General features: G+C 32.0%; 1 protein-coding gene across 2 annotated transcripts; it reads left to right on the top strand.

Annotated features, from left to right (window-relative positions):
• Window positions 1-478: 478 nt before the first annotated feature.
• On the top strand, window positions 479-14436 carry LOC140057262 (protein C-ets-1-like). 2 transcript variants are annotated; one of them, XM_072102846.1, is made up of 9 exons: window positions 479-587; window positions 3606-3701; window positions 5492-5642; window positions 8619-8735; window positions 9293-9493; window positions 9933-10058; window positions 12053-12358; window positions 12586-12780; window positions 12998-14436. In XM_072102846.1, exons 2-9 carry the CDS (start codon window positions 3621-3623, stop codon window positions 13333-13335), a joined length of 1515 nt encoding a protein of 504 aa, XP_071958947.1. In that variant the 5' UTR covers window positions 479-587; window positions 3606-3620; the 3' UTR covers window positions 13336-14436. The 2 variants fall into 2 exon arrangements, with proteins under 2 accessions (XP_071958947.1, XP_071958948.1); XM_072102847.1 differs by lacking the exons at window positions 479-587; window positions 3606-3701 and adding an exon at window positions 5297-5380.
• The last annotated feature ends 9514 nt before the right edge of the window (window positions 14437-23950 follow it).

The following is a 23950-nucleotide window of genomic DNA, read 5'->3' as shown; positions in this document are numbered from 1 at the left end:
CACTCCAACAAAAAGCTAAAACGTTCAGAAATGAATATAGATTTAAAATAACATTATTTGGTTCTGAAATCATTTTTTTTAAATATCTTTTAGTATCGAAAAAAAAAAGGATTTAGTAATTATAAATTTACCCATCAATCAAATTTTATTCCATATTCGTGGACCTACGTATAACTGTAAAATAATAAAGCACTGTCTATATTTGTGGCAATTGACATTTAAATATATATTTTTTTATTAAAACTATAAAGACGAAGTAATGGTAAACAAATCAGAAAAATGTAATATTAATTAAGTATACACATGACGTCTAACTTTATTCCCGATCAGTTTATTGGCTAAAACACCTTGAATAACTTATGAATATGCATAATTTATTTTTATATGTCTGGCGATACCCAATCACCACCACGTATCCTCTTGTTATCGTTTACCTTTAACCTTTGATCTGTCTCGCTTGCTCTCTCCAGTGTTGCATCAATAAATCTTACGAAATCAGGCAGGCATCACATTGATGGAGAAGGAAGGCATTATTTAGTCGGAAACTCAAATCACATTTATTTACCTAAAACACTATTGTCAGGAAGGTATGGCCTTTCATGAATTCTATGTATTTAGTTATATTTGAGGTTGTGTTAGTATATACGTTTGATATATGATAGTTAATGAGTTGGGATGTAAAATTGTTAACTCACGTCTCTCTCGGTTGTGTTCGCATCAGTCAGGTTTTTTAGGCCTAACTAGGCCTAGGACTATATAAACCCATCTCCCTGGCCTAACCAAGTACTAAGTAGCCTACCTAGGAGGATAGCCTATAGTAGTAACTGGAGACCGGAGACATCCATAGCTATCCGCTAAAAATGGACCCCTCCTCCTTACGGAAGCCGACCTGGGTTATGCAATCAGTCAGGATGTATAGATACATTTTCGCAGAGCAGGAGAGGCAACGTCAAAGAATAATAAATAGATTTTTATCAATGAGCTGTTCTTTAAAAGTTAGGATTGTTTGCGAATTCATTTAGCAATAAAGTATTTAACCATGATTCTATTTTTTAAAGTCTGCTTTCCTGAAGGTGATTATCGATTTCTCTGTTTAAAAACTGTTAGAATCATTGATTGGGTCCTACTAAACACCACTCGCAACCACGTCCTACCACTCGCTTCAACGCGCAACCACTCGCAACCGAAATTCTTATTAATTAAAGTACATTTGGCTTATTTATTGTCTTATTAGGGAGGTTTCGCAACCTGACGAATACGATAACGGAACACATTCTGAAACTTTTGAGCTGATCCTCATTTCATATTCGTAAAGCGTTTTCGTGTTGACGAATATCACCAGTCATATTCGTAACTACAAAACGAGTATAGTTTTTGCTCTATTTTGCACATTTTGCATTTGAATTAGGAATGATTCATGATTATAATATAATTATAGATTTATTGAAAGTAATTTACTAAAGTAATTTACTAAAATGCCAGGTCAATTTAGATAAATAGCAGTTTTTAAAGTCCTTACTCGCTTTGATGTTACGCTAGGCCTAGGCAGGCCATGCGAAACAGATTTTTACTGGCTTACGAAAACGAATACGTGTGCGTGACATATCCGTTTTCGTTATCGTATTCGTAAGATTGCGAAACCTCTCTATTATTATCAATAAAAACCTATTTTTTACACAAAATGGTGCTTTTATACACAAAAAATCTTGTTAAACCGTCGTACTATATAACATCGATAGAAACTGCGTCGTTGTGCTTGAATTGTTGAATGCGTCAACAATGGGACTATTGCCACTATTTCCACTTTGAATGTTTATATAAAAATTAATATTGGAAAGTTAAATACCTATTTTAATACTTGTTTGGCCTATCATAATAATATAATTTAATTAATAATAATAATTAATTAAATTGTGCCTTTTTTGTATTTGTATTATTATGGACATGTATCCAAAATAAAGTTGATTTGATTTGAATATATTTCATGAAGACCTTATACTATTTTAATATATAATTTAATCTATTCAGATCCGAGAGAGAAAAAAAATCCTTGTATTTTCGTTGTGTCATTATTACATAATGGTTAAATTACATATTAAACGTTATGAAAAACATTGGAATAACTAAAGGCTGGCACCTTGACAATGACACAAGCCCTCTATATTCTGAGTTGTTATTTCTTGCGTGAGTTGACGCGTTGATTGACGATTGTTTTTCCGTAGTTTTATGACTAATTTGACGTTTACAGTATGTGTATAAAAATAGGTTTTTATTGATAATAAGACAATAAATAAGCCAAATGTACTTTAATTAATATGAATTTCGGTTGCGAGTGGTTGCGCGTTGTAGCGAGTGCTTGCGAGTGGTAGGACGTGGTTGCGAGTGGTACTGTACGATGTGGTTGCGAGTGGTGTTTAGTAGGACCTCATTGATTGACCTACATAGTTTGATTTTCTATCGTCTAATTTAGGCTATATTTGGACAAGACTTAAATAATGTATTTTATCATAATATAATTTATCATTTTTATGTATTTTATTAGAATTTAAGAGGTCCCCTGAATATCAACTGGCATTAATTTGTCCAGTTAAAATGGTTACCCTCAATAAATAAAGTTAAAAATAAAAATAAATTGTACTATTTTAAAATTTTAAAGCCTTTGAATGTTTGATTTTTGCACAAAATCTTACCAAGCACTGATATTAGCAAAGACCTATTTTATTTTTTTTTTAAAAGCCTGAGCTTTTGCCAAATCCCCTTCAACTTAATGTACCTTCATAAATTCCATCCTTTTATGTGTTCATAATTTTCATATCACTTCAAAAATTAAAAATGCAACTCAAAATTGGTATCAATTGAAAGTTTGAATGAAGCATCATTATTCATTGAAAAGATTGGGCAAAAATGTGGTTGAGTGGGACAAGCATTTCATGAACGGTTTTACATTCTGTCCCCCAACTCCAAGTGTCCAGGGTTGTTATTTAGGGAGCTTGCGATTTACAATTACCAATCTAGGTCAATTCAATTGATGTGTCGTCTGGACCTAGAAATCATCAAACCTGTGTCGAGGACACGATCTCCACATGCGCACATGAGAAATCATCAAACCTGTGTCGAGGACACGATCTCCACATGCGCACATGAAACATGGCATAGTTTGGTCCTCCTCACAAACTGAAATATCCCTCTTAACTCCTTGGTTTATGGTTGAAAATATAATTTCCTTGCCAGCAATTAAAAAAAAAATTGTTGGATTACCATAATTATGCACTTTACTTTATGTTTTGCTATAATGTGTAGTATGAACAGTATATCTGTAATCCACTTTTGTAATTAGTACTGTCATGCTGAAAATGTTATCACATTAAAGACAGAAATTAGTAAATACTCAATAAATTATAATTGCTACACTTTACAGGTTTGCTACATATTATTTAAAATGTTATTCATGTTTTCATAATTTGATTTGCTCACATTTTTCTTGGTTGTTTTACCTGTAAGTGTAAACTGAACAGAATAACTGATTAGTGTACCATTAGAATGAGTTATTGTTTTTTTTTTTTATTAAATTGCAATTTAATTTTGATTTTTGTTTTCATTGACAGACACTTATACTTGCTATGACTTTGGTTTATAGTGACAGTGATGATGCCTGTGTTCCCGATTCAAATCAAAATAAGCATGTTGATATGATAGTTAAGGTACAGTACCCTATTCTAATGCAGTTTTCAGATATTCTTATATAGTATATTTTATAGTCCTTTAAAATGTCAACAGTTTTTTAAGCCCAGATTAAATATTAACAGTGAAAAACTACTTGACTACTACAAATTTAATTTGGTTTTTGGTGGAAAGCTGTAATTTAATAAATGGAATAAATGGGTGGGGATTATTAAAATGGTTGATTATCCTTAAGGTGGAGGATGATGATGGGTGGAGTATAATAAAGAATGTTGTTTATTTTGGCTATCATTGTGATATAGGTGTGGTAATTATAAAGCATATTGTAATGAAATAACATTTATTCACAGTTTTTAGTCTCAGCTTTGGATCAAATACCTTTGATGTTACCTATACTACAATGTGTATTCAAAATTCACCCAATTTAAAACAAAGCTAATTTTTTAGCTTTTCAATTAATTTGACCTTTAGTATACAATAGAAGTAAATACTTACCAATGGCAGGCTAGCAAATGGTAGACAACACCTACCAAGAGAGTAATATAATATTTAAGAGAGTATGTCTGTGCATTGAATATTCATTAAGTTTGTGCAAGGTGTTCTATCAGCAAAGTAATCATTAAAGTGTCAAATCAAGTTTCTCTGTCATTAAGTAAGTTAAGCACTTTATTTTAATATTTATTTTAACCATATTTAATGAGGGTGATCCATCCAACAGTTGCTGATCATTTGGGACCCTCCGAACAGATACGATACACAAAATACAACAAAAACAGAAAAATTAAAGAAAAACAAAACCAAAAAATAAAATAAATTACATAAGAATAAAAATCTGAATAAGAAAATTTGGAATATAACTGTTAAAAAAATATATAATATATATAATAATAAATATTTAGATCTAATATTTGACAATTTAAAATCTAGAAATGTATTCTAGTATACATTTAAACTAATAATTTCTAGAAAGTGCTGTAAACAAATTTATCTTAGTAAATTAATTATTTTTGTTTTCTTTAAATTAAATTAAAGTAGGTAAACCTGACCTAAAACATGATTAAAATAAATTTATTCATAAGTTTGATGTTATTTTTTACTTGCGTCCATTGATAAGCAAAATAGTTTAATTTGTCTGTTTAATTGTCAAAAAGTTAATTTCCTGTTTCTTAATTATTGTGGTTAATTCTATGAAACTTCATGCATGGAAAAATGACTCCTGTAGTAACTTAATAATTATTATTATTTGTTGGTTAGCAAAACAAGTAAAATTTTTGTTATTTTTATATCAAATTGTTGATGATGATTACTGGCTACAGTGATCATCTCAATTATTAAATAATATCATAAATAAGTAATATTATTCTGTTTTTCATATTTTAAAAAGTTAAAAGTCAAATCAACTGATTCACGAACATGTGTAAGCTTCTTATTTAGTATGTAAATTGGCTATTAGTTTTTAACCAATAAGATAGTGTGATTTGTGAGTCATTTGGCAAAATAGGACAGGTTTTATTAGTTATTGATTGATGTTGTACTGATAAATGCAAGACTTGTGCTAACTTCTAAACTAGGTGGTTGTTTGGGAACAATTAAGGCAGCAGGCCTGCTTATTCTATTGTTGTCAACATTATTATAATTATATAATTTATTATTACACTAGTAGTTTGGAACCGTCAACATGAGTGAACTAGTTATAAAGGTTTGTTATACTGTAAATTGTGCCAGTTATCGTTATTATTGCTATTTTGGTCAAATATTATCAAGATTTTTTCTTTTATTTTTTGTTAATTATTATTACTTTTTTTTGCAGAAAGAATTTACAGGTAAATGTGGAGAGATGGACGGTTCATGTAAACGCTGGAATCGTTCAATTCCAACAATTAAAATCAAGCAAGAACCAAAAGCACAAGAGGTACCAACCGGCTTTGACTTACCCGATGATTTGAATTCAAGTCCAGTTGGTAAGTTTTTATTTTAAGCAATAGTACAAATGTGTACACACAGTGACAATATGTTACATATTCTTTTTTATGTTTAATCATCTTTTGTATTTTTTCTACAAAGGGATATAATAATATTTAGCAATGGGGGGTTTAATCTGGCAAATCAAAGTGAGTCCAAAATCTGTTTGGCTTCAGTATTATTCTTACTCTTGGTAGTTTTTTTTTGGTGAGCGAAAAAATATTATTTATATTAATGACGATGTCATTTCTATGATAACAACAATAAATTATTTACTGTCTCCCTCAACAAATTCTAAAATTATTACTTGGGAAAATGTTTTTTCATATTTTGATCAATATCCAGCAACATAATAGTTAAAGTTTAAATCATCTTTTTTTTCCTCACTCTTTCCCTTTCTAATGACAATATTATCCGCCCAATTTTTATTATTTTTTTGGGATAGTCAGTTTTTAATGTACAGTATTTGGATGAAGCACACATTTAAACTAATTAAACTTGAAAATGATACTTCTATTCTCTGTATATTTTAAAGTTAAATTTTTAAAGTTGTCATCTTTTCATAGACAAGTTTTTATTAGAGATATTTTGCTAACAAGTATTAAAAGATATTTTTTAATTTTCAAATTTTCTTATATTTTTTATTATAATTCAAGTTAAATCTTATATATCTTATATCAAATTAAAAGCTAAATATTGTTACCAAAATTAAAATTAATAGCCAAAAAAAGTACATGTGTATTTATAAGCGAAATAAATATTTCAAAATGTAGCTGGGTTAAGGTCAAAATTAATTGAATAATTCCACTTGATAATCATATTAGCACCACCGAAGATTTGTTAATATTTCAGATCTGATTGGCTGGAAATAATTTATTGACAGAAAAACAGTTTAATTTAGTTTTGATGTGAAGGATTAGAAACAAACAAATTGAATTGCCTACAACATTCATTCATTGAATCAGTGCAAAAACAATGTTTGCTGCATTTTGATTGGTTAATTTATTAAGATATGTTGTTTACAGTGAGCGCTTGTATGGTGTCATTCAGTGATAAGCTTAAATAGGAAGGAAATCTTGGCTATCTACACGCACCAGCTGTTTCCTAAGGTTCTTTTACTGTAAGCTTCTCACCTCCTATGTTCACAAAATGAAACTATTAACCACTCCTAAATATTCCAATAAACAACTCATAAAAAGTCAAGTCATTACTTCTTTGACATTTTGGGTTTTCCATTTTCTTAAAAGATTGTTATTATTTTTTTTAAAGATTATTATTACATAAACATGCATGTAATTATTTGTACTGCCTAAGAGGATCATATTTACACTTACTCTTACAATTACTTTAACTATAAAAATGGGTGTGGGTTTATTTCTCTTTATAATGGTGACACTCCAGACATTATTTTTATGAAGAGACAGACAATAAGCAAGCGAGTTGGCTGAACAGTAATCAATTGATATGCTTGCTCAATTTCATCTTTGCCTCTAATTTCCTGTTATCCAAATTTGTCAGTACTTTCATCCATTCTGTACCAATGACACACCCGTTAATAATAACCTTATGTTTTTCCATGCTATAACTGTCAAATTGTTTTCCCGTCTGACTGATGCCTCCAACAAAATGCTATCGTTTTAATACATTTTCCTTTCTCTATTAAATCTTTTTGTTTTAAAATTTGGGAAAATTACATATTGTTAAACATTTATTCAGTTACAATCTTTCTATAAATCTCATGTATCTTCCATCTACTTTCTTATTTTAGATTTTCTAATTGTCGTGATTAACTCAAGTAAAATAATAATTAATAGAATATTAAAAGTAGATATTTAATTTTTTTTTAGTTACAATCTTTATTATAATCTCTTCTCTACTGCTGGTATTTATTTGTCTAATTTTTAGATCTTCTCATGATCTATTGTTAGTTCTCTTTGTTAAACCCCAATTTGTTCATTGTCTACACTTCCTAATGTATAATCTGTAAGTAATATGATTTTGTTGTTATGACATTTGACCCTATCAAATGACCTTAAATCTTTCAAAAAGGAAATTAATAATAATTATTCAATTAAAACAATTTGCCTCACCCATTTGTTTACTCCTAATGCAAATCATGTTGCAACAGTTAAAAACAAGTTTATAGTTTAGTTAGTGAGTTAATTAATTGTGTAAATATGACTTAATTCATTTCAACAAGTCACATAAGTTTTATTCCAAACTACAACAGTTAAAAAACAAGTTAAATAGTTTAGTTAGGGAGTTAATTAATTGTTTAACAAATATGACTTACATATTCATTTTAAGTTAGTTGAGTTAATTAATTGTGTAAAATATGGCTTAATTCATTTCAAGTAACATAAGTTTTATTCCAAATTGCAACAGTTAAAAAACAAATTAAATAGTTTAGTTAGGGAGTTAATTAATTGTGTAACAAATATGGTTTAATTCATTTCAAGTCACTTAAGTTTTATTTTGCTGCATGTTGTGATACTTTTAAATTATATTAAACAATGCAATCCATTGTTTCTGTACAATACATGTTTATTCTCTTTAATCATTTTGAATATTTTAAATTAGTAATTGTTTCATTCTTTCTTCAGTAATTTAATTTCTAAAATATAAAAGTATAATTTTTTACAAAATATCCAACCATTCTTCAGGTATGGTAAATAAAATGATGTCATGTGTTATGTTGTTCTTAATTCAGTTTTTGAGGACTGGTACTTTAGTAGTAATGTGTTATGTTGATATTATTAATTCAGTTTTTGAGGACTAGTACTTTAGTAGTAAGAATATCTAACTAATTATCTGGAGTTAAAAGCAGAGTAAAAAAGTTACTACATTACACTACATGGTACCATCCCTAGCCATGACATATTTAAAGAAATAATATTATTTATGATTAATACTATTTCTTTATAATTATATTCTGTGTAAGTTTGTAAAATTAAATAATGTACATTATTTTTCAGATTTACATCCAACTATGCCCCCACCCACACCTGGTACAAATGCTTTGATGAATGCATGGTTGAAAGAAAGTTTCAGTAGTTTTAAAAAGGAGCAGCAAAGATTGAGCATACCATCAGGTAAACCTGTCGTCCCACTTTGTTTAGTATTTCCAGGAAATTTATGCATAGGATTTATAAGTAAAAAATGAGAATAATGATAATGCACCTTTCAGGAAACTTTCAATTGCTTGCTAGATGACAGATAATACACAAACTGAGTTGAGTTCCTGTTTTATATGTCAGTGTACAGTACATGTATTTAATTGTTAAGTTCCTGTCTAACACTTTATAATATCACCTATAGATTACAGGTACTGTAGTTCTATGAACATGCCAATTTATATATAAACACATCAGGCAATGAACATTAATTCTAAACCGCCCGGTGATATACTGAAATTGAATTAATCTGTGAGAATGAGAAAAAGTCGTCCCAACCGAGACTCGAACTCGGACCGCCTGCTTGATATGCAGATTTCCTAACCATTAGACCACTGGGGCTTTCATGGTATTGTTCAAACTCGATTGGATAGCGACTCTTTAACATTCTCGGCGTGGTACGGTGGAACAGAACTAGTCCTCAGTTGTACGCACGCGCACAAGCCAATTTATATATATATATATTTTTTTTACAGATCCTATCCATTGGAATGAGTGTCAAGTAGTTGCTTGGTTGTTGTGGGCAATCAAAGAATTTTGTCTTGAAGGGGTAGTGGTCGAGAATTTTAGTATTAGTGGGCACAAACTTACTAGCCTTTCAAAAGAAGAATTCTTGTCGATGGCACCACCGTTCATGGGAGACATTCTTTGGGAACATCTTGATCAACTCAAAAAAGGTTTAACAAATTATGTTATTCTATCCATTTTCTGTATTGTGTTAAAAAATCTGTCATAAAAATGTATAAAATGAAAATTTAAATAGTATAGTATTAAATACAGTTAGTTACAGTTTATTAGGTTATTATATAATTTTTGTTTACAACATTCAATTTTTGGTCAAAGTTATTACTTACAGATGTGATATTAAAATGGCCTGTAGTGTAGACTACCTTACATGTTATATGTACAATCATGGAAGAGTTAACTTCCCTGGTACAATAGACCAAGTATAAAATAAAAAGCATGGTAGTATGATTTGACATGATTGACATTATTTGTTTATTTTTGAATAAACAATGAAATGTTCTTTATAAATGTCTATTGTTAACATTGACTGCTGCAGAAGTACTGGTACTGTTTGATTGACAAATGTTGAATTCTTCCTTTCTTTTATAGGAAGCATTGATTCCCATACTGTACCTTTTACTGCTGAAAACACCATTTTACCAAACCAGACATCACTTGGAAACCAGTCACAATTCTTTCAGTCTATCAAACTTGACACTTTTTTACCATCCTCTGGTAAGTTCATTAATTATGTTTAATCAAATTTTCTAGAATATTAGTTTAAAAAAAAAAAATACTCTACAAAACTATATTATTATTAAAATCAAATTAATAAATAAATTTATTAACATGACATGTTTCGGGCATAGCCCATCATCAGGTGAAGCGAATTGTAACAAAGGATAACATAATATATCAATCAGGTACCAGAGTTAAAAAACTGTATAATGTTGCCATTCATATTCATGATTTTAAAAATTAAGAAAAAATATTAAAAGTATTATACTGTAGTAAATAAAGTCTTATTTAATTTAAAATATACTTTTTTTAGCAAGTGCTTTAAATTGTGTTGCTGTCACTCTCAATTAAAAGATAGTTATTTTGAGTGCTTTGTGTAACAAGTGTCTTATCATAACAAGAGATCATGTGCATTGTTTTGCCAACTTAACTTGTTTGTTCAGAAAGCTGAAATAGCTTTACATGATGATTAGTAATTAATGAGCAGAAACAATAGAACAGCACCAGACCAAATAATCACTGTCCTTGCTTGTCAGTACCAGATAAGACAAGAGTAATTGTTTTGGATAAACCAATAAACTCCAGATGGTAAATCCATTTTGGTTGTGTGTCTTGATTTGAGGGATTTATAGTGTGTTGTTAACCTAATCCACCTCATGTAACTTATCTTTCTTTACACAGGAAATCAATAAGAATTAAATTGGAAGAGTGTGTTAATGGTCATAAATTAATTAATAGCAGACAAAGGTTTAGCTTATTGGCTGTTTCCTATATGTTTATTCATATATGATAGTATTTATTTAAAGGAATCACCTTTTATATCATTGGCATATTTTAGTTATAAAGTATGTATTTAGTGCTTCTTTTGGTTTGTGCCACTGTTCAAAAAGCGTTATTCCATCCAAAAAAAAAAATGTTACTAATTTTATTAACATTAAAAATAATAAAAATTATTTTATTCTATATATCCAATAAATAACTGGCTAGTATTAAAATTACAATATTAAAAATGATAACGCTATAAAATTTTTACAATTTAAAAAACGTAAAATGTTTTAAAATGATATATAAATTAAAACAGGAATAATATTAATATTCTAAATAATAATATTATTATATCACGATACAAAAAAAAAATACTGTATCAAAACACATTTACTACATAAAAATTTAAAATAGTAAATAAAAATGTTAAGCTACATGAAATAATAAAAAATATAATGAGTATCAAAATAGTGTATAATATTTAAAAGATTATTATAGTACATCATATAGTACTGTATCTTGTTTTTGATTAATAAATGACATGTTGAGAGAGTAGGGTTGTAGATCTGTATGTAAATGAATGCCTTTTAATGAATATTCATAAGGCTTGGTGTGACTTGTTGGTATTTTGTTTCCAGGTTTGTCATTGGTTGCTATTGTTTATTTTTGAAGGTTCCTATTGGTTGTTAACTTTACTGTCATTCAGTTTCTCAAACTACTTGTTTTGTTTATCTTTCATTTTTGAATATTCAATTTTGGAACAAAGCCAATAATTAGAGAACAATGGATTGTGGGTTAACATGCATGGGAGGTCATGACCCCTTATGTAGTATGTTCATATGGTAATCTTATCTAGTGTTCAGGTCTGTCCTTTAAAGGATGTACGGTAGGCTAATCAGTGACATAAGTTCCTGTACGTCACAGTTATAACTCCTCATATTCATTTTAGAGAAGGTGGTATAAGACTCAAGTTGGTCATCAGACAGTCAGACACTCTTCTTCTGTCACTTGTTGTTGTATTAAGTCTTCAAGAGGATATTGCCTGTTGCTGTCTACATTTTATTCATATATTCATCTACCAACAAATCATGCTCATTTAACTTATTGAAATTCAGAAGACTTAAATAACTTTTTTTTTCCAATTACTACCGTGTTCAAGATTGATAATATTAGAATGGGAGAGACTTGTCTTTTAAATACTTTGGATCATCTTACTTCTTACATAGGTTTTCCAGATCAAACACCTCAAGCAGTTCCAGTTTCACTTCCGTCGATGACACCATTCAGTGATTGTGGAATGTATCAAGTCTCTGAATCATTACAAACATTAAATGATTTTAATGCCGAAGATTTGTTGAACATTAAACAAGAGGACAACACATCTGATTATTATAGTGTTAGCTCGTCACCGTGTTCATATTTAGAAAACACAACACCAACTACTCCCCCAGAAATGTACAACAATGCCACACACAACTTGTTTGAACACACTCGACCGCAGCAGCAGTTCTATCCAAACAATTATGCTAGAGGTAAGTTTAGTCAATAGTTTATCCTTAATTCTAATCATTTTTAATTGTGGTTGTAATGTAATTTTTATGGAAAACAAACTACAACAAATTGTTGTTTAAATTTAAAATATTTTATAATATTTTACTTTAAAAAAAAACAGTGCCTTTAGTAAACCCAAGCACTCTTTTTGGAAAAATGTGTATAAGCAAGTATGTATAACATATTTTATCTATATTTTATTTTTCAGTTTATGGTTATGATATGTTTGACCCATCAATGTTGGGGTACCATACAGTTCATGTGTCAAAGGTCATGACAGATCCAGTACATCGTAATGATATGAATCTTATGAACACTTTAGCTAGTAGGACACCATCACAACAGTACCTTGAACAACCTTCTAACCCAGTTATACCAGCTGCAGTTCTTGCTGGTTATTCAGGTAAGAACACCCAGCAAAATGTTCAACATTGTTTATTTCAGTTAGGATACACCCATTATTATCATGAACAAACTATTGTTATTCTCCCTTGTATGCTCAGTTACTACTTATTGTTCTTTTCATTATTCATTTCTACTCCACCCTCCCAACATATTAGTAATTCATGTCAGGAAACCAACATAATAATAATATTATTTGTGTTTTTGTTGAAATTCAGGAAGTGGACCAATACAGTTGTGGCAATTTCTTCTAGAACTTTTAACAGACAAAACATGTCAACACATTATTAGTTGGACTGGTGATGGATGGGAATTCAAACTCTCTGATCCTGATGAGGTAGCACGTCGATGGGGCAAACGAAAAAATAAACCCAAGATGAACTATGAAAAACTAAGTCGTGGTCTTCGTTATTACTATGATAAGAACATTATACATAAGACTGCTGGTAAGCGTTACGTGTACAGATTTGTGTGTGATTTGCAGAGTCTCTTGGGGTATTCACCAGAAGAACTACATGACATGGTTGGTGTCAATCCAGCTCGTGATGATGACTGAATATCTTACTTACTTTCAATCATAATTGTCTTTCAGATTTTAACCAAATTATTCAATGTACCCATTTATTATGTTGTGTGCCCAATCCCATTGTTATTCATATCACTTAACCACCTCATTGGCTATTGGAGCATTTTTACTGTTGCCCTGCTGATGCCAATACTACATTATGATAAGTAGGGCTACTCCACTCCAATATGTATGATGTCTGGTGATTGTCAAGACATTCCAAAATTGGCCTCCTAAATTTCCTTAATGAAGTTTTCCAAATGGAAAAACATGAGATATTATCTACTTACTGCCCTTGATATTTTGTTTTGGTCAATTCCAATAGGTAAATTGAGTTCCATTTTTTAAACAGCCAAAGTCTTTGTAGCATGTACTGTGGAGACAAGATTTTTGTACGTGGATCATTTGTCTTAATTTTGTAGTAATTTTTCCAATTTTCTGTAAAAAGAAAAGGATGTCGAGTTTAAAAAATACATTGCATAGTTAGCATTAATTTTGCTGGCAAAATTGAAAAAAATAGAAAGGAATTTGCACAGCTTAAGGAACCATTTTGAAAGTGTTTAATATTTAGGTACAAATAAAATATGCAGTGTTTAATGGATTTATTATTTGTTGTTTACAAATTCAATATCATTAAGCTTTGCTATACATACTGGTGACGATGCTGTTTGTATCAGCTGTGTCGTCACATCAGCTGATTGACAGAATACCTTGTAGTTATTAATAAGGTATTATTGTGATATTCCACTTTATACTAAAGTGAAAGAAAACATGATGCGGGCATCATACTTTGTAGTAAAAGTTTATTGTTGGAGAAGAAATCTTGTAAAATACTATTGGATTCATTTGAGTGCATGATATATATAGATATATACAATTAAGATGCTATTTTTTTTATATTTTTTTCCAACTTGTTTTTGTATAACATGCCTTATACCATTTTACCGTTGGTGCTGTTTATGTACATACATCTTTTACTTTCATTTTAAACAGTACATTCAAATGTGTCAACTTTTATTTAATGTTATTGCATAAGATTGCAAGTGCCTTTGATATATTTTGTCATACAAATAAAAAGTATTGTTGGAAAAAGTTGTATAGAGTCTGTCTTTGAGAATTAAATGTTTTTTGTTTCTTATCTTTAATGAGGGTAGCCTATCCAGTTCCAGTGATCCTTATAGAAAACAATATGGTGTCCAACAAATCTGAGTAAAGTATGACCCAAGGACTGACTATTTAGTATTCAATATATTAAACATTTTAAAAAAATGACCGACTTTTCTTCAATTGCTTTTGCTGTTCAGTTTATCGCAACTTTTGGGATGTGATAATGTTTGACATGCGAGTTTGGATAAATCTTGAAGTATGAAAACAATTGTTTTTTTGGTATTTTTAAACCGGGTCGGTCATAAGCCAAATGTCTATACTTGAAATGTGTTAATTTTGGCATGTCTATAGCATTACTGTGTAGAGACCTATTTCATGTTTAAAACCTCTAACCAAAATCACAGTTACCTTCAGTACTTCCTTTACACTGTTTAACAGGAAACATTAAGTCACTTGGTTTTGTGTTGCCTCTGTCTTGTGGTATATGTCAACATGTACCAACTATGACTATAATAATAATAATAATATGGAATTTGACTTTCAGGAAATGTAGGGATATTAGTTGTAGGCACTATATAGGTGTGTTCGTAGAATAGAGTCTGTTCATTTACCTATTTTGTTATATATCCTTAATATTATTAAGGCCTTCACGTACGAAAATGATCAATAGAATATCATAAAATTAAAATAAAAAAGCAGAGGAAGCATTTATAACCGCTCCGTTCTTCAGCAAATTATTATATTTGAGACTAAGCAAAGACAACCAGACACAACTGGTAATAAAAATTGGGAAAATGTAATTGTCATTCTGCCAACCCCGGACTAGTGACGAGCGGCATAGTTTGAATGACAACAGCATCATGTGCAGGAATACAGGCCTATGTACAATGCAGGTAACGAACTCTCATTACGTATGCGTAATCTCGTGACAACAGTACTAGAGTACGTCTAAGTGAGACTAATAATATAACAGATTTCATTACTATATTTTAACTTTTATTTTAACGTAAGTATTTTTCAAATTTATCACATTTGGCCTTTTTATAGGCTAGGGCCTATACCAAAGAATATCATTGACGGTCTAGTCTAGTTTATAGTATAGTACTGTATAGTAGCTAGTCTATATACATTTGTTATGGTTAAACATTTTAAATTACTTAGGCCAATTAACTTAAAATATAGAAGTAAACGAACTCTTCTGACTGAAGCACGACACACATCGGTACAACAATTAATAAATACGAATATTCTTTATGTAGTAGGTAATATGACTTTGTTTTCCGCCGAGTTTCTTTCAGTTATTAATCACCACATGTAATTTGCATAGTAGTACCAACACGTGTACTTAAACATAAGTTGATGGAAATATTTTATTACATTTGTTTTAAAAAAGAGTAAACATTAAATCCCACTTCAAAATTCACAAAATGAAATAAATATAAGATGCGAAATACTAAATATGCATAATAATTATAATGTATGTTATATGTCGAATGCAAAATCTTTTATTGCGACCTGTTTTGTAGTTCTGATTGATATCGCATTTTTAGAGGGGGCTGTTCATGTTTTGCTACTTCGTCCTATTTTTTGCTACCTCGTAACAAAAAATGAAATAATATTTAGACCTACTTCTTCGCTGGACTTTCAAATATAATCATTAAATATTTAAACAAAATCGATTTCTTTCGTTAAATGCACAAAAAATTATATTTAAAAAAAAAACATATTTTCTATTAAAGCTATAACAAGATAAAAAGAAGAAAAGTGTATCGTCCCCTCCCTAAATATGAAATTGGCCCGACATAATTTATTTCTTATAACAAGATAAAAAGAATAAAAGTGTATCGTCCCTAAATATGAAATTGGCCCGACATAATTTATTTCTTATAACAAGATAAAAAGAATAAAAGTGTATCGTCCCCTCCCTAAATATGAAATTGGCCCGACATAATTTATTTCTTATTCCATTTTTGTTAGGAGCTTTGTCGTACCAAATTAATATCAGACCTGACAATGAATAAATACAATGAACCATGATACTGTTGCATTACAGCAATAAATAAAGTTGGTTGATCCTAATAATAAAAGATTTGTGTATTGCGTACGATAATGTTAGGCTGTGTTGGTATATTCCAACGTAAATACTGGGTTACTGACAACTTTTGAGAAAGTTGGACGATAAATTATTTTGTTTGTAGGGCTAAAGTAAATAATAAATATTAATGAACTTATTTATGATGTTTTCTATTTGTTAGTCAATAGATAATGATGAGTTTCATACACTCAATTTGCGGTGATTTTTTAGCCAGAATTAATTACTGTGCCGCGATGGTACGGTGATACTTCCAACTAAACTCTCTTGCAACTTTATAAAAAATAGTATTCATACCCATAAAACTAGATCATCCTGTAACCTCCACCCTCCTCATACCAAACTAACATTAATGCAACAGAATATCCGTTATAGTGGCACCAAATTATTTAATGATCTCCCCGACGAAATTAAAATGGCACCTTAAAAAAATATTTTCCTTTAAACTTAAACAAATTCTACTCCATACATAATTGGTAATAATAATTAATAAAAGAACATATTTATTCTGGTTTTTCTGTGCTTCCATAGTATTTTATTATTATTAACTTGTCGTTATCCTGATTTACTTTGTTTGTTTATCTTTTGGAAGGAGACCTCCAGATGTTATTACTGCCTCTTAATTATTTATATTTAAATTGTTATTTTGTTTACTTTGAAAGATAAGACGGTACGGTGATAGAATACCAGTCTTACTGTGCCGTGACGGTACGGTGATAGTATACCAGTCTTACTGTGCCGTGACGGTACGCTGATAGTATTCCAGTCTCACTGTGCCGTGACGGTACGGTGATAGTACACCAGTCTTACTGTGCCGTGACGGTACGGTGATAGTATACCAGTCTCACTGTGCCGTGACGGTACGGTGATAGTATACCAGTCTCACTGTGCCGTGACGGTACGGTGATAGTATAACAGTCTCACTGTGCCGTGACGGTATCAGGACCGTAGCCAGGATCTGTCAAGGGGGGGGTTCGCACACTAAGTATTTTGGTCACCCCCACCCCCATACCTCCCCCCCCCCCCTGGGGTGGGGCCTGAGGCGAAGCAAATTTTGTTAAATGACACCCCTAGATGGCCGGAAAAGACACTCTCATGCAGCATGCTACCAATGAGCAAAACGATCGTACTTGGACTCATGGACTATTTAAACGATAACATTTGTTGCCGTATTATGTATTATATGTTAGATGCGCGTGCTCTGTGCGGAACCGCCGATTGTTTGATCATTTACTCGATATTTTGTTTTGCGTTCAAGTTCAATGCGAACGTACGTCTAGGAGAAGCCCCGAAAAAAGCACACTGGGTGAAGGCAAATGCAATTCTTATTATAGCTCTATCTATAATATTTATTTACAGCAATTTGTTGAGGAAATTAAATATGCCAATGTAAATAGGTGATATTGATACATTTGAGTACGTATCGGCTGGTGGTCTAGAAAAAAAATAATCGGATGCCATAATGTGAACTACAGTACATGATACCATAGATATTATAGTGTAAAATATTAATATTCACTATAATCCTCTATGATACATTATACTTCATAGCCACACATAAATACTGATGTATGTCGGAAGGCTATATACTTTATGCATGCTGCCTGACTGCCAGTGATCTAAACAATTGGTACGCAGTTGTCTGGCGGTGTCCTTTGTACGAATCGTTCGTCCCCCAGCTCGCTGTGAGACGCGTCAATATCATGTTACATGCAGGGACCAAACATTTATTTTTCAGGTTAAAATCGGCAATTCATTTGCAACTCTTTACAGACTATATCGCTCGAAGTACGCTCATACAGGGAAGAAGGTACTGTATGAGTTATTCCGAACGAGTTTACGAATTTTTTAATTTACGAACAACTTTTTGTACTGTGGGGCACGTATTTTCGGAGATGAGGGTGAAGTATTGGGCATGTCGGGGATGGGGGTTCGCAGTCGGTTAAGGGGGGTTCGCTGTAAAGGGGGAGGGGGGGGGGGTTTCGCCCGAACCATAAAACCCCCCTGGCTACGGGTCTGGGTATTGTGATAGTATACCAGTCTTACTGTGCCGTGACGGTACGGTGATAGTATACCAGTCTTACTGTACCGTGACGGTACGGTGATAGGATACCAGTCTTACTGTACCGTGACGGTACGGTGATAGTATACCAGTCTTACTGTGCCGTGACGGTACGGTGATAGAATACCAGTCTTACTGTACCGTGACGGTACGGTGATAGTATACCAGTCTCACTGTGCCGTGACGGTACGGTGATAGTATACCAGTCTTACTGTACCGTGACGGTACGGTGATGGTATAACAGTCTTACTGTGCCGTGACGGTACGGTGATAGTATACCAGTCTTACTGTACCGTGACGGTACGGTGATAGTATACCAGTCTCACTGTGCCGTGACGGTACGGTGATAGTATAACAGTCTTACTGTGCCGTGACGGTACGGTGATAGTATACCAGTCTTACTGTGCCGTGACGGTACGGTGATAGAATACCAGTCTTACTGTGCCGTGACGGTACGGTGATAGTATACCAGTCTTACTGTGCCGTGACGGTACGGTGATAGAATACCAGTCTTACTGTGCCGTGACGGTACGGTGATAGTATACCAGTCTTACTGTACCGTGACGGTACGGTGATGGTATAACAGTCTTACTGTGCCGTGACGGTACGGTGATAGTATACCAGTCTTACTGTACCGTGACGGTACGGTGATAGGATACCAGTCTTACTGTACCGTGACGGTACGGTGATAGTATAACAGTCTTACTGTGCCGTGACGGTACGGTGATAGTATACCAGTCTTACTGTACCGTGACGGTACGGTGATAGTATAACAGTCTTACTGTGCCGTGACGGTACGGTGATAGTATACCAGTCTTACTGTGCCGTGACGGTACGGTGATAGTATACCAGTCTTACTCTGTGCCGTGACGGTACGGTGATAGTATACCAGTCTCACTGTGCCGTGACGGTACGGTGATAGTATACCAGTCTGACTGTGCCGTGACGGTACGGTGATAGTATACCAGTCTTACTGTGCCGTGACGGTACGGTGATAGAATACCAGTCTTACTGTGCCGTGACGGTACGGTGATAGAATACCAGTCTTACTGGTAATAAAATAAATAATGACTCATCGCGTCGTGATTGGTCAAATTATTTGCGGCGCGCTTACGTCCCCGAGTTGCGTCCAAGTGGGAACCAAACTTATACATACTGCAGCACTGAATATAAATAATAATAATATTAAAAAACAAATGCATTCCGACACATCTTAAACAATACAATACAATACAATACATCTGTAAGTGCCAGTCATAATAATACAGTACAATACAATAGGCCTACAATACATCTGTAAGTGCCAGTCATAGAACTTGCCTGTTATATCATAGAATTTGTAGTTTCAAAAATAAAGATTTTAATTCAGTTTTGTCAGTAATATTAAATAACCGTGTCGATACAATATATTTGTAATTTCTGGAGCCTTCAAAAGAAAAGTTGCGATAATGCAGTACTTCTGTAAGCCTACTTACTCATACAAGTCGGACGTCATTATTACTACTGCATTTTAAAGTTGTTGAAGGGAGACCTCTATTGATTCGTGTCTAAAAGGAAATACTGCACAATTAGTATTTTTGTAACATTTTAGTTTTATTTATAAAATGTTTTGATTTTGATATATTTTATTTATATTTGTCTACCACGACCAAACAAATTATTGTGGGATAATAAAGTCACATATACCCGTTTTAAAAGTATTCTCATTACAATAATCATTTTTAATTTAACTCATTCATTTTTAGCTGCCAATGAAATTAACAAAATGAAACAGTACAGTATTGTCGATTTGCAACATTGTCTACAAAAGGACTGTAATGGGTAAATTGAACAATCACCCACTAAAAGTTAGTCTTTGTCTTAAGGGCCAGGTGCCGAAAAAAAAAATTCCTATTGATCTTACATTCCAATAATTATCGATCTATAATTTCCCCTTATGTTTCATAATTTATTTTATTTGTGTTACACGAGCTTGTTGAAAATAAGCACTTTCTTATCAGTGGAGGATAGTTCAAATTACACAGTAAAATCTCTATTCTTTTGTACACACATTTTGTAAATAGAGAGGCATTTTAAAAAGCTATGAAAAATAAACGGTATGGTAAAAAAGGTAATCAGATGACTAAATATAGGTAATATAAATTGAATTTGACATTTCTGGTATTTTTATTCAACTTCAGATTTTTATTTTCATGCTATAGCAAAAATTATCCACCGTATATCCACCATGTTTTTTCACCTTCTAGGGAGTCACCAGACATGTTATTACATTAGGTTAACTACCTAACTACTGAAAAAAAGTCTTCCTGGTTTTTATGAATTTTGCCAAATTTTGTATTTGACCATATTAAGGGAAATTCATGTTTGTTCGTCTTGTTTTCTGTTACAAATATTTAATTTATGTACAGTTAACAAGATATTATATTTAAAATTCATGCCTGTATCTGAGCTTTAAAATCGTGTAACACATAAGTTAAGAAGGAGAGACACACATCGACAATTTTTTGGAATTTAGGAGCAATATTTTTTTTTTCCTCCATCATGGTCTTTAATAATATGTATTTTATTCATTTAGGTGGTGGCTTTACATCCGATACATGACAAGTATCCAGCCTATGCAAATGACACCTCTCCATTTTATGTTCAACGGATCAACACTGATGCTATCAAATGAGACTATTTCACCTTCCACCAGGTAATTCACAATCCTATACCTATTATATTTATGCCATGACTATTTAAATTTCCTATGGTAAACATTGTTAAAATATTGAAATGAAAAGCAACGACGACGACGACCTAAATGGCCTTTATACATTACTGGGACAAACTTCCTTTAACCAATTCACAGATTATGTGCGGGCATGCCCCGTATTTGAACCATTTAATTTCTACATCCTCACAAATCGAAAGCAACTATAAGAGTTGATGATAAACGTCCCAGCACCATTAGGCATTATAAAACATTTTTGTGATATAATTATTATTATCATTAGGACATTTATATTACAATATATACAATGTTTTCATTCAAAGCTAGATAGATTATTTCCACAAAATTAAATATTTGTCCCCGATTTATTTTGTATATAAGACAAGACCACAATACAAAACAGAGTTTCTTTTACCTAATTGTGTAATAAATAACCGATATTTTGACAAAACCGTTAAAAACCGTTAAACGTCACCAATTGTTCGTTTTACATTATAATCATTATTTGCATAATAATCAGGTGTTTTCGTCAATGTCAGAGATACTTCAAACTATATTGCCAAAAAAAACAAACAAAAAAAACTTAGATATATTATAGGCAATTGTATTGTAAAACAAAACAAACTTAGATATATTATAGGCAATTGTATTGTAAAAACAAAATACTGCAACAATTGTAGGTTCAAGTCATCTAGTTGTTGTATGTCTGCTTCTATAAATTTTAAGTTGAATTTTTTAATTAAATTTAAATGTGATTTCCTTTCAAAACAATTTCCTGTATTTATAACTATTTAAATTACCGGAAATATCTAGAGAAAAACAACTTAAAATGTACCGATTTAGACAAATTCAGGCAACAAATACTGCTTACATAGGCCGAAGTCACATTTTGACTCTCTTTTAAAAACATTTAAATACATTACGGTACATGAGATACAGATCATGTGGTGCTTGAGAGAAAAATATTTGCATTTTATTGGGGGTCTATAAAAGATCACTGCACCCCACCACTATCACAAAACATATTGGGGGTCTATAAAAGATTACTGCACCCCACCACTATCACAAAACATATTGGGGGTCTATAAAAGATCACTGCACCCCACCACTATCCCAAAACATATTGGGGGTCCATACAAGATCACTGCACCCCACCACTATCCCAAAACATATTTGGGGTCTATAAAAGATCACTGCACCCCACCACTATCACAAAACATATTGGGGGTCTGTAAAAGATCACTCCACCCCACCACTCTCACAAATATATTGGGGTCTATACAAGATCACTGCACCCCACCACTATCCCAAAACATATTGGGGGTCTATAAAAGATCACTGCACCCCACCACTATCACAAAACATATTGGGGGTCTATAAAAGATCACTGCACCCCACCACTATCCCAAAACATATTGTGATCTCACAAAACATATTGGGGGTCTATACAAGATCACTGCACCCCACCACTATCACAAAACATATTGGGGGTCTATAAAAGATCACTGCACCCCACCACTATCACAAAACATATTGGGGGTCTATAAAAGATCACTGCACCCCACCACTCTCACAAAACATATTGGGGGTCTATAAAAGATCACTGCACCCCCACCACTCTCACAAAACATAACATTGTGAAGGTATATGCAAGAAGAGAATTCATTAATCACTGCACCCCCACCACTCTCACAAAACATAACATTGAGGGTATATACAAGAAGAGAATTCATTAATCACTGCACCCTCACGACTCTCACAAAACATAACATTTATTTAATTTTAGGTCGAAGTGAATAACTATATTATTGTTCAACTATATATATATATGTATTTCATAGGCCCTACATTATATTGTGTACATAATGAGTGCCCTCATATTAATTGTAAAATAATGTGAACAATTTAGTAAATAAACATAAAAATGAAGTATATTGAAATGAAATAATAATGACGATAATGATTGAATGAAGAATTAAAATAAATCATTTGTTTGTACTTGAATTGACATCAGTAACAGTTTACCCGACTAGTAGGGGGGGGGGGGGGGGTATGATGAATAACTTTTCACCGAAGATTTGCCTTCGATTTGTACTAAAAATTTGTAACTAAACGGGTCTCCGAAGAGAGGAATTATGTAATGAGAACGACTTATTCTGTATAACGGTAATTTGAGGTCAACAAAACAATTGATGATACATTATGGATTTCGTTCGTTCCGTTCAAGGAATAATTGGAAGATATACATTAATTGATTAAGGCCTATTGACTAATATACATTATTTTAATAACGTAAAATTACTATGAGCGATAGTATTATCTTTAACACACAAAATAATTTAATTATTGTGGCCAACACTTTTACCAGGAGATAACACCATAAACATAACAGTTTATACATGTTAGCACATCATGCACCATTCGAAAATATTAAAACAATCATTGATACCAAAATATATGAAATATTCAGCAATTAAAATTACAATTGACAGTTTGAAGATAATGAGAGTAATTATTAGGTCGAAAGCAAAAGCAGCGTTAACCACGTCAAACAATTACACGGAAATTCATGTGACAAACGGCGTGAATTTTGTATTATTGTTGGCATACCAACTGGGATTTTGACCGATAT

The sequence above is a fragment of the Antedon mediterranea genome, chromosome 8 (genome assembly GCF_964355755.1).
Source record: "Antedon mediterranea chromosome 8, ecAntMedi1.1, whole genome shotgun sequence".
NCBI lineage: Eukaryota > Metazoa > Echinodermata > Crinoidea > Comatulida > Antedonidae > Antedon > Antedon mediterranea.
Note: the sequence above shows the minus strand (reverse complement) of the source record. Positions and strands in the feature narration are given on the sequence as shown.